At 33.7% G+C, this 18,677-nt stretch overlaps 1 protein-coding gene across 1 annotated transcript in view; it reads left to right on the top strand.

The window, feature by feature from the left end:
• The first annotated feature begins 354 nt into the window (after positions 1-354).
• LOC126884376 (constitutive coactivator of PPAR-gamma-like protein 1 homolog) overlaps positions 355-18,677 on the top strand; it is a 336,683-nt gene continuing 318,360 nt past the window's right edge. Inside the window, exon 1 of the mRNA XM_050650301.1 lies at positions 355-1,085. Within this exon, the coding sequence (XP_050506258.1) occupies positions 875-1,085 (211 nt within the window). The 5' untranslated portion in view covers positions 355-874. The remainder of the gene's footprint in view (positions 1,086-18,677) is intronic.

Genomic DNA, 18,677 nt, shown 5'->3' with positions numbered 1-18,677 from the left:
ATATTTAGTATTGCGTTAGTTAGACGGCTCTACTCGAATTACTTTAGATTTAAAAAATGAAGAAAATTGCTCTATAATACCTAGAAAGCCGAGAAAATACATTTTTTTAAGGTATACCGATTTTGAACTTTGAATGATTTTTATGATGAATAGTGATTATTGGTCATTATGATGATGAATGTAGTTTATTTTTGAATACTCGTACCTAAATAGTATCATTTTTTTGCAATGTGATAGCAAAAGAATCAAAAATGAAATCTACCGAAATTTGACGATTTCTACCGAAAAAATAGGAGCAGTCTCCCGAAATTTTGTTCAAGACCTGTGGCAACACTGGGTTGGTTGACTTGACTTGAAAGTTGAAAGTTGAAAGTGAGAGAGACTTACATTAATCCTGTCTAATTTGCATTAAACATTTAATTTTTCGTTCGTTAGTGATTGATACTTGATACACAAAATGTCTTCAATTATTTTTAATAATCATTAAGATTGAAATTAAATGTATATATACAACGGTTTAAATAAAGTTACGCGAACTTTGATTGTTGCAAAGAAATTTCAATAAGTACTACAAAATGGCCTACACAGTTTACCGGCAGTTTGATAACACGGTGACCAGTACTTTATAAGTTGGTCACAATTTTAAATGCGTTTGTTCCATAGATATTTTAGTGTGCCTATTCGTTTTGCAAATATTTAATTAACAATTTATATCCGCAGAGAAAGACAAAGTTCATTGATAATGGCGGTCATATAATGGTAGTGGGAATGTTTTGAGTGTATAGTGTATGTATTTAGGATAAATATATACATACATATATGTCAACTGCAGTCAAAAGTGGGCGCTAAATTTTAAAATAAATCTGTATATAAAATGGGTGTCAGCGATTTGCAAACTTTTTTGGAGAGCTCGAATTTAGAAGGCGGAGCTGTATCTGTAGATCTCTTAAAAATAGCTAGAAGTGTGACCCAAAGACAACAACCACATAATACTAATCGAAAAATTAGGCCAATTGGTAATAAACTAAAACTTATTGTTGATGCTGAAAATTGTCTAGATCGACTATATGGAGGATTTTTCTCAGGTAATAATGTTATCTAACAATGTGTATTGTATATTATTATATATTGTGAATTTTTTAGTTGTAACATTCTCTTAATTTGATAAACCATTGTTGGTGTTCTTAACAAAACTGCATATAAAGTGTCAAAATTTTTAATGGGTTTATCTTTTTAATTTAATACCAACAATAATGCTTGTCACACATCGATGGTTAAGAGCACAGATATAGTATGTCCACTTTTTGCTGATTTTAAGATAACATTATAAAAATATTCAGTAGGGTCATATATTATGAATGTTTTGCATAATTATTGTAAGTCCAGAATGATTGTAAATGGGTTAAACGGCCTTGTCAGAATATAGTATTTCCCATTTGTACTAAAAACCGACTTGCACAGATATTTTATGTCCGTTTGGAAGTGCACAAACATAGTATGTTTTGGGACATACAATATCAGTGCTCACGCGATCAAACTTATCATGGCTGTAAATACTGTTTGTCCGGACATGCAGTAACATACCTTACGTTGTATGTCCATACACATTTTCAAAAAAAATATTTTTTAACCCAATAATACATAATATTTTAAAAAATATGTACATTAAGCTAATAATGATACCTGAACTTATTACCCAAACATTATGATATATCGGTATATCAGCAGTATCAAACAAAAAGTAACGTGAAAACTTCAAAATGTTCTCCTCAACAATTAAGATATTTGGACATACTATATCTGCGCTCTTAACCATCGACATGGGGAGCTAAACTATATTATAGATTTGTTCGTGCAACATGTCCCAAACATATCCTGAACTTACCCAGCATACATTCGGGGCATGCTACGCGAATAAATCTATAATATATTATATTATAGTTTAGCTCCCCATTTTTTTTAAGCTCCATTTAATTTACAATCTGTTATCACTTGTAACAATAAGTAAATTTTATGACAATTATTAGAAGAACAAATGACATGTAGGAATTCTCTCCAGTGAGAGCTTCTTTTAACATATAATTAACAAACAAAGTTAATAATGTAGTGGTAAATGTTAATTAATTTTATTTAAATCTGTTTAATAAGTCTGTAGGCTTAAAACGCTTTAATCGACGCACTTCATTGTTGACATTAAACAGTTCGCTCACTAAGTGATTAGAGTGAGCACTAGTTTTGTTTTTGTATTTTTCACTGTACTTTGTGACTTCAGTTTTTATGGATTGAACTTGGAGGTTTTTTTCTATTATGTTGTTCTAAACATACCACAGAGCATTGGCTATAATTCGAAGAACTTTGTTCTGGAATCTTTGTAGGATTTCTAGGTTTGAATTGCTAGCAGAACCCCATAATTGAATTCCATACGTCCATATTGGCTTCAGTACGGCTTTATATATTAAGAGCTTATTTGTGATTTTCTGCCAATAAGCCAGTAAAGTTGTCTTAGTTTGAGACCCAATTGTTTTCGTTTTGTAAATATATGAGTGTTCTCCATGTTAATCTTCTGTCAAGATGTAAACCTAAATATTTGACTTCATTTCTCTGAGTAATCATTTGATTAATAACACTGCTGGACATATACCTCTTCTTAGTGTAAAGGTAACATGGATTGATTTGGTCTCATTAACTCGAATTTTCCATTTTTTTAACCATGCTTGGATATTATTAAGGCTGGCTTGTAAGTTTCTTGAGGCAGTTACTGGATCATGATGTGAGGCGAGTATTGCAGTGTCATCTGCGAAGGTTGCTGTTATTGTAGTTCTTGAAGTTGGTAGATCTGCAGTAAAAAGCTGGTACAGCATTGGTCCTAACACGCTGCCTTGCGGTACTCCTGATTTTATTTGGTATAATTCTGAATATTCTGAATGTTATTTTTTTTATTGTTGTAATATTTACAATCTCTCCTTAACTAAGAACAATAGGTAAATTCTTTGACAAAAATTGAAAATTTGTCCTGTAGAGGGAGATCCAGTGATCACCCTCTTTACATAAATTAAATTAAAACAAGTTAAAAGTTTAGTTATCACAGATTATTCGAATCTTCTTGCTAGGTCCACTACTTTGAATCTCTTCAGGCGTCGTACATCATTGTGGTCATCAGTGAGGTTGCTGGCTAACTCGTTTGGATGAGATTCTAGTCTCTTGGAATATTTTTTGTAATATTCTGTTATTAGAAACCTGAGGATTCTCACACTACCTTCTGTGTACATTATGCAGTGCCTGTTGTATGTTCATCAAAATGTAGATCTGTATAAAACACAACAGCATACTTATCAGACTAGAAATCATGATGCCCTTGTACCAGACTTCAGTCGACTTGAGAGGACCAGAAATGGAACCAGATACCTAGCATTGAAATTTTATAACTGTATACCAATATCTATTAAAAGTCTTGATTTTAACCAATTTAAGAGACAAATTAAAAATTATCTTCTGATGGGTGCTTTCTACTCATTTGAGGAGTACTTCAGATCTAAATTTTGTTTTGTCCTGTAATTTAATTAGTGTTTAGTTTTTAAATTTTAGTAATAGGTTTTTTTTACTGAAGTACTGTCAACTTTTAATGTAATTTTTAGACAATTTTAATTATTGCTGACCTGTAAAAGTACATTTGTACATTATTACCAATAAATACTCTACTCTACTCTACTCTATTACTGTTTTTATGGATGGCACATTGAGGTATTGCTCTATCACATAGTTTGGCACGTACCAAGGGGCATTCAGCATTGTTCTAAGGACTTTGTTCTGGAATCTCTGCAGTATTTCTAGGTTAGTTTGACGGGCTGTCCCCCAAAGTTGGATACCATAGGTCCACACTGGTTTTAATATAGATTTATATATCAGCAGTTTGTTTTCAAGAGATAGTTGAGATTTACGACCGATGATCCAGTACATTTCTCGGAATTTTATTCCTAGTTGTTTTCTTTTTGTAAAAATGTGCTTTTGCCAAGTTAATCTCCTATCAAGATGGATTCCTAGGTACTTGACAGTATTGGTTTGTTGGAGTTGCGTTTCGTTTAGTGTTACAGATGGACATGTTTTTCTTTTCATGGTGAAGGTTACATGGATGGATTTACTCTCATTTGCCTTTATCCTCCATTTTTTAAGCCATCTTTGTATATTATTAAGGTCTTTCTGCACTTAGCTTCCATTCGTCGTGGTAGTCAGACGTGCGTAGGAAAGAAGCTTGTTTTTTAAAACCGGTGTCTATAAATTAGATATTTAAATAAATATTTTGTGAACTTTAAAAGTAAATTAATTACACCAAATAAAAAAGCGAAATCGGAATAAAAACAATAAAAAGTTATGAGTGCAGTTAGCGGGGGCGACGCCCCCGATAAAAATGTTTTAGAAACCCAAATGGATACAGAACATGCAACATCTTCAAAGGAGGAGCTGTTAGGATTTAAAAATCTTGTTCCAGTTACATAGATAAGTACCACAAAACTTGTTAATAATAAACCCATTATCGATAATGACTTTGCTAATGTACACACTTCAATAACAAATAACATAAACAAAGAAGTAGGAACAAAAAGGGAGGAATTTCTTTACCAACAAAACGACCTAGGACCTTTTTACGTGTATTTAGAAAATAATTCACCCGATTTTAAAGGCAGATTAAACGCGTTAAGGATAGGTGACATTATTATCACAAATTTTAAAGAAATTGATGAAAAAATTGTAAGCATTGACGCAGTAGGAAGAAATAAAATACGTATAAAATTTAAAGATTATAAATCGGCTAACTATATCATATCTAAAAAAAATGAAGCAATATTTATAAAAAATAATCTAGACATATACATTCCTAAGTTTCTTTTAGTTAGACAGGGCGTAATAAAAGATATTTCCACAGAATTTTCAGTAGAGTATGTTAAAAACAGAATAAAAATGTACGATTTACACTGTAAATTTGAAGTCCTTCAAGTCACAAGATTAAATCGAAGGCAAGTAGATGAAAACGGTACTCAATACATTCCAACAAAAACATGCGTAGTTAGTTTTAAGTCACAAGTGCTACCAAAATATATAACAATCAACAAGGTACTAAAGGAAGTCGAACCATACAAACAAAAGGTGCTATTATGCTTTAATTGTCTTCGATTTGGACATACAGGTGGGCAGTGTAAGAGCAAGGCTAGGTGCGATAAATGTCAAGAATCCCACAACTCAAAAGAATGTAAAAAGACCGATCTCACTCCAAAATGTTTTAACTGTTCGGAGGATCATTTTACTACAAATTTAAGCGCGTGTCAAGAATTTCAGCGTCAAAAACTTATTAAAGACGCTATGTCTTCCAATAATATTAGTTATCAAGACGCAAACAAACAGTTCCCCAGAAACTCCTATGCAAAAGTAACATCCATAAATACGGAACAAACTACAAACCTCTCCTGCCTCAAAACTTTCCCTCCATTAAATCCCAATAATTATACACCCACCCAATTCCCATCAAATCCAATTAACAAAATGTCAACTAATAATATATTCTACAATAATAATTCAAATAGCACAAATTCTCGAACATTCAAAAGACAGAGACCAAATAGTCCAGATCCAACATTAATTTTGCATAATGAAATTATATCTTCCCCTAGATCTCAATTACCTACGGGAGGAATATTAGACAGCATTAACTATAAGGGAAATATTAATAATAATCCAGTTGCATCTCCTTCAGACTTGAGCATGATAAATTCAATATTAGAATTAGTTATAGAAATTGTCACAAAAGTTTTAGTAACAAAAAGTATAAATATAAATAAGGAAGAACTCGAAAACTTAGTCAAATTAACTATAAATGGAAACACGTCATCACATTCTCAGACCTCAACCATGCAATAAATATTCTTCAATGGAACTGCCGTTCGGCAGTTTCTAATAAAAATAACTTAGAATATCTACTAGATAGGGGCAACTACTCCGTTGCACTTCTATCGGAAACATGGTTTAAAGCAGAAAAATACTATAATTTTAAAGGCTTCAACAATATTCGCTGTGACCGGGACGACGGGTACGGCGGCTCTGCCATTTTATTAAAATCAGACTTAATATTCCAAGAAGTCTCAATTCCAACTACAATCAGTTTTGAGCATACTTTTTACAGTTTTGAGTATACCTTAAACCGAGAACTAGAATATCATTACAACAGTGGATTAACTTTTTGGAACAAATTCCAAAACCATTCATAATTGGGGGCGACTTTAACGCACATAGTTTGGCATGGAACGATGGATATGACGATATCTATGGCAAGATTCTTTTGGAAGCTGTCGAACAATGCAACCTAGTAATTATAAACGACGGATCACCTACATTAGCAAACAATAAGAAGTCAGCTGTAGACTTGACCCTCTGTACACAGGATCTGACACAACTAATTACGTGGTGTACTTTAGAAGAACCTTATGGCTCTAATCACTTACCAATACACATACAATTTGGAAGGAATATCCCACCTGCGCAAATTAAACAGACAAAACATAATATATGGAGACTCAAGGCTGCTAATTGGGATGTATACACCGCTACCCTTGAAGCAACAGAACCAAAATCATCACTAATGGGCATTATCGACAATATTAACAAAGCTGCCGACAAAGCAATTCCGTTACGAAAATCAAACGCACAAAATAGAAATCATTGCTCAAAGGACTGGTGGAACGAAACCTGTAACATAGCTGCTAAAGCAAGAAAACAAGCTTTCTTAACCTACACACAGGCTCCAAATCTTAATAATCTATCAGAATATAAAAGACTTGATGCAGTAGCTAAAAAAACTTTAAAGAAACTAAGAAAAAAAGTTGGATAAATTACTGCCAAAATCTAAATCAAAATACACCAATTAAAGAAGTGTGGAACAAAGTAAACCGATATAAAAACCGAAAACAAGCGAATAAACCCCTAATGGACCCCAAAGAAGACTGGATAAGCGAATTCCACACAAAAATCTCACCTCCATGGGTCGAAAACAACATTACTCAACAAATAGCTACTGTAAATAGGAACACTTCTTTCCTACAATCGTTATTTCAATTATGGGAACTCGATCATTGCATTAAATCAACAAATAATAAATATCCCGGGGCGGATAACATTTCATACAATATGTTGCATAAAATGCCCTTAGACCATAAGAAAGCCCTGTTGGAATTGTTCAATTCGATTTGGATAAATAGGATTCCTTTTCCACCGATGTGGAAAGAATACATCATAGTACCTATCAAAAAACCTGGAAAACAGAATGGAAATGCAGATTCATATAGACCCATAGCTTTATCATCGTGTATATTTAAAACCATGGAAAGAATGATAAAGAACAGGCTTGAATATTGGCTAGAAAATGAAAAAATATTACCTGACTCACAGTATGCTTTTAGAAAGGGAAGATCTTCCTTGGAACCCCTAACGATACTAGTAAATGACATCTATCTAGGATTCACACACAAATACAGCACTTTGGCCACATTTTTGGATATAACTTCAGCATATGATAATGTTCAAATAAATATACTAGAAGGTCATCAATATTGGTCTACCAACCTCCTTTGCCAACTTCATAAAATCAGCTTACTCTAATCGATCAGTTTCCTTAAAGATAAATCAAGAAATTTCGGAATCAAGAATATTTAGATCTGGATTAGAGTAGAGTAGAGTATTTATTGGTAATAATGTACAAATGTACTTTTACAGGTCAGCAATAATTAAAATTGTCTAAAATTACATTAAAAGTTGACAGTACTTCAGTAAAAAAAAACCTATTACTAAAATTTAAAAACTAAACACTAATTAAATTACAGGACAAAACAAAATTTAGATCTGAAGTACTCCTCAAATGAGTAGAAAGCACCCATCAGAAGATAATTTTTAATTTGTCTCTTAAATTGGTTAAAATCAAGACTTTTAATAGATATTGGTATACAGTTATAAAATTTCAATGCTAGGTATCTGGTTCCATTTCTGGTCCTCTCAAGTCGACTGAAGTCTGGTACAAGGGCATCATGATTTCTAGTCTGATAAGTATGCTGTTGTGTTTTATACAGATCTACATTTTGATGAACATACAACAGGCACTGCATAATGTACACAGAAGGTAGTGTGAGAATCCTCAGGTTTCTGAAAGACTGCCTACAATCGTCCCGATAACCCTGACCTGTGATTATGCGAATACACTTTCTCTGCTGACCAAACACCTTATCTATATGGCAAGAGTGTCCCCAGGAAAGGATTGCGTAAGTTAGTCGTGAGTGAAAGTTGCTGTGATATAATGTAAGAAGGGTTTGAAGGGAGGTAACCTTAGATAGGTTTCTAAATAAAAAGAGTTGGCTTGAGAGCTTTTGGGAAAGTTTCAGTATGTGCCGTTCCCAAGTGAGTCCCTGATCAAGATAAACACCAAGAAATTTAGCTTCCTGTGAACAATCTGTTAAAATGGGATGTGTAATGGTGTTATGTCTTAGGGTAAAGTTCACTGTTTGTGATTTTGAGTTATTGAGAGAGAGACGATTTGCCAAAAACCATTGGAACAAATTGCTCTCTGTGGTCTCAAGATCAATGTCACTGATTTGGGAAGGGTGGTAACTTTGATAGCATGTAGTATCATCAGCAAATAGGACTGTGCTTACCGGGCCCTCTTGTGAAAATCCCAAGTCATTTATATAAATGAGAAATAATATTGGACCTAGAACTGACCCTTGAGGCACTCCATACATCAAAGGTTTTTTATCAGATTTAAGCTGGTTAAAAAAAATGTGCTGGATTACCACAAGGTAGTATCCTGAGCCCAATCCTCTACAGCCTGTACATAATGGATATAGAAAATGTTATATCACAAAAGTCTAAAATTATTCAATACGCTGATGATGTTGTTATTTACACCAGTAGCAAATCAGAGGACAAATGTATAGAAAATATCAACACTGAATTTATAAAAATCCAAAAATACCTAGACAACATGGGACTTTCCATATCCGAGTCCAAAACCAATATATGTATTTTCTCTAGAAACAGAAACAACTATCAAAGACAATTAACAATAGGAAAATATAAACTCTGTATTAGTAACTCTGTAAAATATCTTGGTCTGCATCTAGATAGAAAACTATTATGGAAGGACTGTATCCACCAAATTATCAAAAAAACAAGTAATTCTATAAATATCCTAAGAGCGTTTTTTAGAGCAAAGTGGGGAGCAGACCCAAACACGGTTTTACTATTCTACAAAACAATGGTACGATCAATAATGGATTATGGAAGTCAACTCTATGGAACAGCAGCAGATACACATCTAAATAAAATCGAGATACAACAAAATAAATGCTTAAGAGTTTGCCTGGGATATCTTAAGTCAACGCCCATAAACATTATACAAGCTGAAGCCGTGGATTCCTCTTAAACTAAGAAGACAACTATTGAGCAGAAAATTCATGATAAAAACCATTTCAAAAAAAACTTCTTACCTCAATAGTGTACAGTCACTGACAGTTCAAGTTTTGACCCATAGATACTGGCACTTCAAGAAAACCCCCCTCATAGTAGAAACTTTCTCAGAAATAGCTGACATTACAGATATACTCTATTCCAACCAACTCCCTCCAGTTTTAATTTACTCACCTGAACAAATTTTTTCACGTGAAATTAGAACCTACTATTTTGAAAGTGAAGAAGTAGCAAGTATCAATCAAACAAAGTTCAACGAAACAAAAAACAAATACTGGCCAAACTATGATTCTATATTCACTGATGGATCAAAGTCAAAAGAATATACCAGTTGTGCCTTTTACCATTTTGAGGAAAATACTGACAAAAAATTTATTTTACCAAAGGAAGCTTCCATATACACTGCAGAACTAACAGCAATAGTGCATGAAATACGTACTCGGCTCTAACCACGACAAATTTATAATATGTACGGACAGCAAAAGTGCAGTAGATAAACTTAAAAATGTTAAAATAAATAGATCAGTTAATCATATTGAAGCAAAAATCCTGTATTTACATAATGAGATACACATCAAGAATAAAGTCGTCATATATCTATGGGTAAAAGGACACGCAGGCATAACAGGTAATGAAATGGTGGATGCCTTAGCAAAAACAGCTCCAACATCAGGAGAAGAACTAAATCTTAAACTACCCCCGTCCGATTTATTCTTAAATCAAAGGAACAAAATAAATGAGATGTGGCAAAACCTATACAGTGCATCAACAACCGGAACAAACTTTTGTAAACACCAGCCAAGGATCCCCAGAAAACCATGGTTTCACAAAATACCAAACAGAAACTTTGTCGCCACAATAAATCGAATACGTGCAAACCATGCACTAACACCTTATTATAAGCACAAAATAAAAATTACAGACGATCCACTGTGTAGTTGTGGTAAAATGGGTACATTGGTACATGTTTTACTTGAATGTCCAATAAATATTGTAAACATTTCATCAACACATCATAAACTGTAAACTAAAATTGTAAAATTACTAACCAATTTTGTAAGCAATTCTGCAAAACAAACTAAATGTAAAGCATTAAAGAAAAAAAAAAGGTGAATACAAAAAAAAATAAAAAAAAATAATAAAAAAAATAAACCAATTAAAAAAAAACAAAAAAAAAAGAAAACAAAAAAAATAAAAACATACACACAAAGAGGGCTAAAACCTCCGCGGCGTTGAACCGGGTTGATGCTCTAGCGCGGAAGAAAAAAAAATTAAACACCTTACACTTTACTAACGCTACATATTACTAACAAAACAAATGAATACATCATGCTCAAGTTTGATACTATGAAACAATTTACACAAACTATTTATACAATCTAACATAGTCTGGCTAATTGGTTCTCACCAAAGCCATAAATTCCACAGAAAAAAAAAAGGTCTTTCTGAAGGATTCCGGATGCTGTATTTGGATCATGGTGAGAGGCTAGTACAGCAGTGTCATCAGCAAAAGTTGCACACGTTGTTCTGTTACTTGTGGGTAGATCAGCAGTGTAGAGCAAGTACAATATCAGTCCCAAGACACTTCCTTGTGGTACTCCGGCTTTTATTGGTCTTAGGCTTGTGTATTCATTATCCTGCTTGACTAGGAAATGTCGGTTAGAAATATAGCTTTTTAGGATTTGATAAAAATAATGGGGAAGGTTTTTCTTTAGTTTAAAGAGCATACCACCATGCCATACCTTGTCGAAGGCCTGACCAATGTCCAGGAATGCAGCAGAACAATACCTTTTATTTTCTAAATCACTTCTGATGTGTTTTACCAGTCTATGTACCTGTTCTATCGTTCCGTGTTGTGTTCTGAACCCAAATTGGTGTTGAGGAATTAGTTTCCTTTCTTCTATAACTGGGGATAATTGTTTAAGAAGTTTTTCCAAGATTTTTGATAGAACAGGTAGCAGGCTTATTGGTCTGTATGAAGTCACCTTAGTTTTATTTTTCCCTGGCTTAGGTATGAGAATAATTTGAGCAACTTTCCATTGTCCTGGGTAGTATCCTAGCCTAAATATTGCATTAAATACTTGCGTTATCATTTTCAGACCTTTGCATGTCAATTGCTGCAGTACTTTCCCGTTGATCAGGTCATACCCTGGAGCTTTTTTGGACTGATTTCATGCTGGATAATATTTCTAACTTCTTTAGTGGTGATTTTTTTTATAGGTAAGTCCATCTGGTAGGGCGATTCCAGGAAGTCATTTATTTCTTCCTCTGTGTCACCATCTTCCATGGGATGTGGCTGGAATACATTTGTGAGGTGATTTGCAAATGCTTCGACTTTTTCTTTATTATTTCTACACCAGTTTCCCTCTTGGTTCCGTATTGGTGGTATTTGTTGTTTCGGGTGTTTGATTTTTCTCGTGGCCTTCCAAAGGGAATATTCACTATCTGCGTTTGCTGATAAACCTGTAAGATATTCTTGTATTTTATTATTTTTGATATTATGCAATTGTAGTTTAATTTCCTTCGTGATTTTATTTAATTTTGTCTTGTTCTCAGGTGTTCTTTTTCTTCGCCACTCCTCCTTTATTTTTCTCTTTCTAGCAATAATTTCCTTTATTACAGTTGGGCAATGCTCTTTAAATTCTGTTTGGTAGCAGTCAGGGGTAGCATACCAAGCAGCTTCTTGTATAGATTTCTGAAGATTTTCTACTGCTCCGTAGATGTCACTTTCTGTTTTCAATGGGATGCTTATGTCAATTAGTTCATTTAGTTTAGTCTTGAAAATGCTTCAGTCTGTTTTGTTACTGTATAGTGATGGTTGTTTAGTACTGTTTGTTATTTGTGCATACCATGTCGCGATTACGCTAGAGTGGTCAGAGGGTAGATCGTAACAAGATTCTACTTTTGCCAATTTAACATTAATTCCTTTAACAATATAGAAGTCGAGTAGATCAGGTATTTTTGCATTGTCGGTAGGCCAGTAAGTTGGTTCCCTTGTGGTGAGATAATTTGCATTGGTCGCGTTTATAGCTTTAAGAAGTTCTCTGCCTTTTGTGGTAATAATTCTGGATCCCCAGGTAGTATGCTTTGAATTGAAATCTCCTTCTGCTATAAATCTATTTTTGACACAGCACGGTTGTTTATTGCAGAAGTTTTTTGTGTGGTTGTATTTTTGACATCTACTACATTGCGGAATTATTCTCTTGACATGCGGTGCTTCGAATTCTACTATGGAATGCATTACTTGTTTAATGTTATAGATGTCCTTGTTATTATCTTTTGTTTCTAGATCAATGTAGAACATAGGCAACGATTTTTTTGTTTGGTTATGTAGTATATTCCATATATTTATAACATTATGGTTTTTGGTTTTAAGGTCTTCTTTTATCTCTTCTACATTTATTTACAAATAAATAAATAAATAAAAATAAATAAAATAAATAAAAAAAAATACATTTGTCGTGGGGTGCATGCCTTTAAGAACCACTCGGTAGTGTCTTTCACTTTTAGGTTTATAAGTGTGGAAGTCCGTGTTTTTTGTTTTTAGAGCATTTATTATGGCGGTGTATGCTTTGTCTGATTTTGGTTGAATTTTTATTTGTTCGCTGTTGATTGTTTTAGTGATAAAATCATTTTCTGCTACTTATTGCAATAGATCGATAAGAGGCTTGCAGATCTGCACGCCTGATACAAATATTGGAGGTGGTTTTGGTTTTGCATCTGTATTTTTAACTGTGTCCTCCAAATTGTCACTTTCGTCTACTGAACTTAGTGCTTCAAATTGATTTTGTGTTGTTATAGGTTTACTTAACCAGTACTCACCAAGTTTTGTTTGTCTTTTGTTACTTCTAGGCATTTCTGGACTGCTTCTTAATCTTTTTCCGGTAACCTCATTCCATTGCTGTTCTTCAATACTGGCTGTTTGTTCATTTGTTTGGTTTATTTGTAGTGAATCATTAGGTTGTTGGGAACAAGTGGGAATTTGTATAGGATTTTGGATCATTGGAGCCATGGTTTTTACATTTTGTTCATAATTTGGTTGGCAATAAAAGCCTGTTAAAAAGTTGTTCATGTTACCTGCTCGGTTGATACGCCACTGGAATCTCTAACATCATTGCTGACGATAACTCCCTGCTAACAGCTTTCAATGAGCGAATGTTCTTTTACTTATTACGTTAAAAATTAAAATGTTATTAATAAAATAAAAACACTCGTAAAATCCGCAATAACTAATTGCTTTGTTTAAAAACTTTAAATACATTCACGAATTTTTAGACACAATAAAATAATTGTTTTGTTTTGTTGTCGTCTCGAATAACTCATTAGTGAAACCAGGTTTGTTTTATCACAGCTTTTTTGTACATAGACAACCGTTCGCTTTGGCTGCTAATTGACGACTGGATGATGTGAGGCGAGTATTGCAGTGTCATCTGCGAAGGTTGCTGTTATTGTAGTTTTTGAAGTTGGTAGATCTGCAATAAAAAGCTGGTACAGCATTGGTCCTAACACGCTGCCTTGCGGTACTCCTGATTTTATTTGGTATAATTCTGAATATTCTGAATGGTATTTAACTGAAAAGAATCTGTCAGATAAGTAAGACTTTAGAAGTTCATAATACAGATGAGGCAATAGGTTTTTTAGTTTATAGAGTAGACCTTTGTGCCAAACTTTATCGAACGCTTGGCTTATGTCAAGAAACGCTGCTGAGCAATATCGCTTATTTTCAAAGTCGTTGCTGATATATTTTACTAATCTATGGACTTGCTCTATGGTTCCATGTTATTGTCTAAACCCAAACTGATGTTCTGGTATGAGATTTTTGCTATCTAGTATTGGCTTGATGCTTTTCATTATTAATTTTTCCAGCACTTTGGAAAGCACAGGCAGTAAACTTATTGGCCTATATGATGTTAATTCCTCTAGTTTTTTTCCTGGTTTTGGGATCATAATTATAACTGCCATTTTCAGTTGTTGCGGAAAATAATTTAATCTTATTATTGCATTAAAAATTTGTAATATTGCCGTTATTCCTTTCTTTGTTAATTTTTGTAGTATGCTACCCGTTATCAGATCATAACCAGGAGCTTTTTTAGGATTAATTTCTTTCAGTATTACATCCTTAACTTCATTGTACTTAAATTTCGGTATGGGCAGCTCCATTTGGTAAGGTTCATTTAGTACTCTATTTATTTCCTCCAATTCTTCAGGTGTTGATTCCAAGCTGTTTGGTTGAAAGACTTGTGAGAGATAGCCACCAAAGGCATCTGCCTTCTCCATGTTATTTCTTGCCCATTTGCCATTGTTTTTTCTTATTGGTGGTATTGGTGTCTGAGGACTTTTTAGTTTCCTTGTGGCTTTCCATAGTGAGTAGTCGGTGGCTTCTGTTGGTGTAAGCTCTTCTAAGTATTCTTTGTATAGAATCATTTTTTACTTCAAGTAATATTTTTTTTAGTTCCCTTGCTGCTTTATTAATTTATTTTTATTGCTCACTGTTCTGTTTTGTTGCCAATTTCTTCTTAGCCTTCTTTTCTCTGAAATTTTTTCTTTTATAGTTGGAGGGCAGGATTCTTTTCTTGTTGACTGTTTGTAGTTTGGAGTTGCTGCCCATGAAGCTTTCTGTATGTTTTTTATGAGGTTAGTTATCGCCCATTCAATATCTGCAGGTGTTTTTAATGGTATTTTTAAATTTATTGCTTCGTCTAATACTTCTTGAAAAGTATCCCAATTGGTCTTTTTATTGCACAGAGCAGGTGGATTTAGATTCTGAGTTATATCGGAGTACATGTTCATAAGGATTGGAGTGTGATCCGAAGACATGCCTAAGCTGGATGTTGCAGTGGCTAGTTTACTGTCAATTCCTTTTGTGATATAGAAATCAAGAAGGTCTGGTATTTTATAAGGGTCCGAAGTCCAATATGTGGGTTCTCCTGTTGACAGGTAGTTTAGTTTATTGCACTGCATTGCAGTTAGTAGTTCACGACCCTTAGTAGTTGTAACTCTCGCACCCCATACTGTGTTTTTAGCGTTGTGATCTCCACTTGCTATAAATTTGTTTCCAAGCGTTTTGAAGATAATCTCATAGTTGTCTCTTTTATTGTTGTGCTTGGGAGGGCAGTATACAGCAGATATTTTGGTGATTCCAGTAACTCCTATTGCAATGGTAGTGGCTTGTAGGTGATTTTCTGTAAATCTTTCCAGTTCGTGATGTTTGATTGAGTTTCTTATTAGTATTGCTGTGCCTCCATGTGCAGTCCCATCTGGATGGTTGGTAAAGTAAATTTTGTAGTTAACTAGGGCTAGGTGACTTTTATTTGTGAAGTGAGTTTCAGTAACTAGCATGACATCTGTTTCATTGTTGGTTATGAAACTTTTGAGTTCGTGAGTATGCTGGTTTAAGCCGTTTGCATTCCATAATGCTATTTTTAGTGTTTAAACCATTATGACCTATTTGACACAAGAGCGGTGATAAGATTCATTATTGTTCCCATTTGCGTAATGAGATCTCTCATCATTACTTTTAGGTCAGAGATATCATTAGGTTGACTTATACTATTTTGTTGGTACATAATGTTACCTTCTTGTTGATTATTTTGATTGGTTACCTGTGCATATGTCATTCCTTGTGTTGTAGCCCTGTTTCCTTTAGATGTTTGTCCATTTCGTTCTCTAAGTTTTGGATGCATTTTCTCTTGAAGTTGTTTATGTATAATACACCCTCTGTAATTTGCGGGATGCTGTTCTCCACAATTTACACATGTCACATTTTCATCTTTTATTTTCGTGGTACATTCTGAAGTGTGATGTGACCCTGTACATTTTACACATCTGGATTCTCTATGGCAAAAGTTTTTGTATGACCGAATCTCTGACATTTGGTGCACTGTGGAATAACTCTTCTAGCATAAGGGGCTTCAATTGTAACTATCGAGTGTCCTAGCTCCCCATGCGTGACAAGCTTTAAGCTTGTTACACACGGAGCTACAGTCCGTCCAATATAGTTACAGTTGCACGTCATTACCTACGTCAGAGATCTAAGTTGACATTGTTGCCCAATTACAAAAAACTCGTGAATTCAATTTAAATCAAATATATTACATAATTTTTGCGGAAGTGGAAGTATTACAAAACAAATTAATATTCAATGTAAATAAATAAAAACTAGAAATAGAAAACAATAATTAAGTTGTAATCTTACGTTAAAGTAAATAATAAAAACAGTAAATATAATAAAACAAGGAGGTGGATAGTTGGTTTGAAAATTTTTATGGAAATAGTCGTAATCTGAATGCTCTTCAGAACATCACAGAAGATGAATATGACGAGGCTCTAAATAAAGGAAAAAACACAGCTCCAGGCAAAGATTCCATCAATCGTAAAATCTTTAGACAACTAGATCCAGATATTCATAAGGAGATAATGAGCATATATAATTATTTGACATATTAATGTTCCAAAGATCGTTCAAAAAAACCGCTAAAGCCCACTGACTTAGGCAAGCTCTCAATTTATTATCAAAACGTCAGAGGACTTCGGACCAAATTAACTGAACTTAGTCTAAATGTATCAAATTGTTTTATGATGTCATCATTCTCACAGAAACTTGGCTAACGGCTGATAACAATAATGCTGAACTAGGTTTATCAAATTTTAATGTCTACAGGCGAGATCGTTCACTGGAATCCAGTAGTTTTAGTAGAGGAGGTGGCGTGCTAATAGCAGTTAACAAGAAGTTGTCAACAAGTCTCATCCAATCTAATTCCGCAGTCGAACAAGTTTTTGTTCAGTTAAATAAAAACATCATTTTAGGGGTTGTATATATTCCACCCAGGTCTTAAATTAACAAATATGAAATTCATTCTGAACAACTACTAACCACAAGTGAACAATTTCCTAATTCTACATTTTATCTATTTGATGATTATAATATTCCATATGCTATATGGGAAATAGAAGATTTCTGTTCATTAGCAACCTGTCAACCGACCTCCCCATTGGCGGAGGCTGAAGCCATTGAAGTCGTCTCAAATATATGTGCCATTCATAATCTTTTCCAATCTAATACTGTGCTTAACAACAGAGGGGTTCTTCTTGATCTTATTCTATCTCCACAAGAACTAATAATACATAAAGCACACAATTTTCTGATCCAGCAAGATGTTCACCTTCCTCCGCTAGTAACCACTTTACAACTTGCAGTTGAAAAAAGCACAACATCAGTTATGGAATACTACTACGACTTTCGCAGTGCAAATTACACAGCCATTCGTCAAAGTTTTGAATCTATTGACTGGGACAATCTCTTACATAATAAACAACTCAATGAAATGATTTCTATATTGTATGACTCTCTGTACTATATTATTAACCTGTACCTGTATGTTCCACTAAAAAAAGTAAGTTCTAAAAAATTTCCTTGCTGGTTTACACCTAATCTTAAAGAATTAATACATAACAAAGAAATTGCTCATAAAATGTTTAAAGCTACCAGATCACCAGAAAGCTATGTAGAATTTAGTCGACTTAGAGCCCAATGTAAACTTTTAACAAGGGATTGCTATACAGTAGAACCTCGATTATCCGTCAGGACACCGGACCAGGGGTATGACGGATAATCGAAAAGACGGTTAACAGAACATTAAAAAAAAATCAAAATTGATAATAAAACTCTCAAATTTTATTTGTATCTTTTGTTTGTTGGTATAAGACAAATTTGTGTTCGTGTTATAGTCCAGGGCGCATCTGTTTTGAGACGGACGTTGAGAGGTGACTCAAATTTTTTTGCAGAAATTGCTTGAAAATAAATCAAATAATAATATTTGAGTTATCCTCCTTCTCAAAAAGGTCCGGAACATTGTTTAAATAATCAAAATGTCAAAAAATGAAGGAAAAATTCGATGTTTTTCTTCGTTTTTTGATTATAACTTTAAAAGTATTCATTTCCGAGAAAAGTTGTAGTGACATAAAAGTTGTGTAATTAAATTTCCTACAATATAGAATTGGTGAAAAATTCAAAAAATAGTCATCCTAGTTGCAAAATAGCAATAATTGCGAAAAAACCTTACAAAAACAAGTATTCGCATTTTACGTTTTTCAACCATTTATGCTATACTTAGGAACTTCATATTTCACCCAGAAAAACTTTATGATATAATAAAACAATACTGTAAATTTCATTA

The sequence above is a fragment of the Diabrotica virgifera genome, chromosome 5 (genome assembly GCF_917563875.1).
Source record: "Diabrotica virgifera virgifera chromosome 5, PGI_DIABVI_V3a".
NCBI classification, from domain to species: Eukaryota; Metazoa; Arthropoda; class Insecta; order Coleoptera; family Chrysomelidae; genus Diabrotica; species Diabrotica virgifera.
This window is presented reverse-complemented; position numbering and strand designations above follow the sequence as displayed.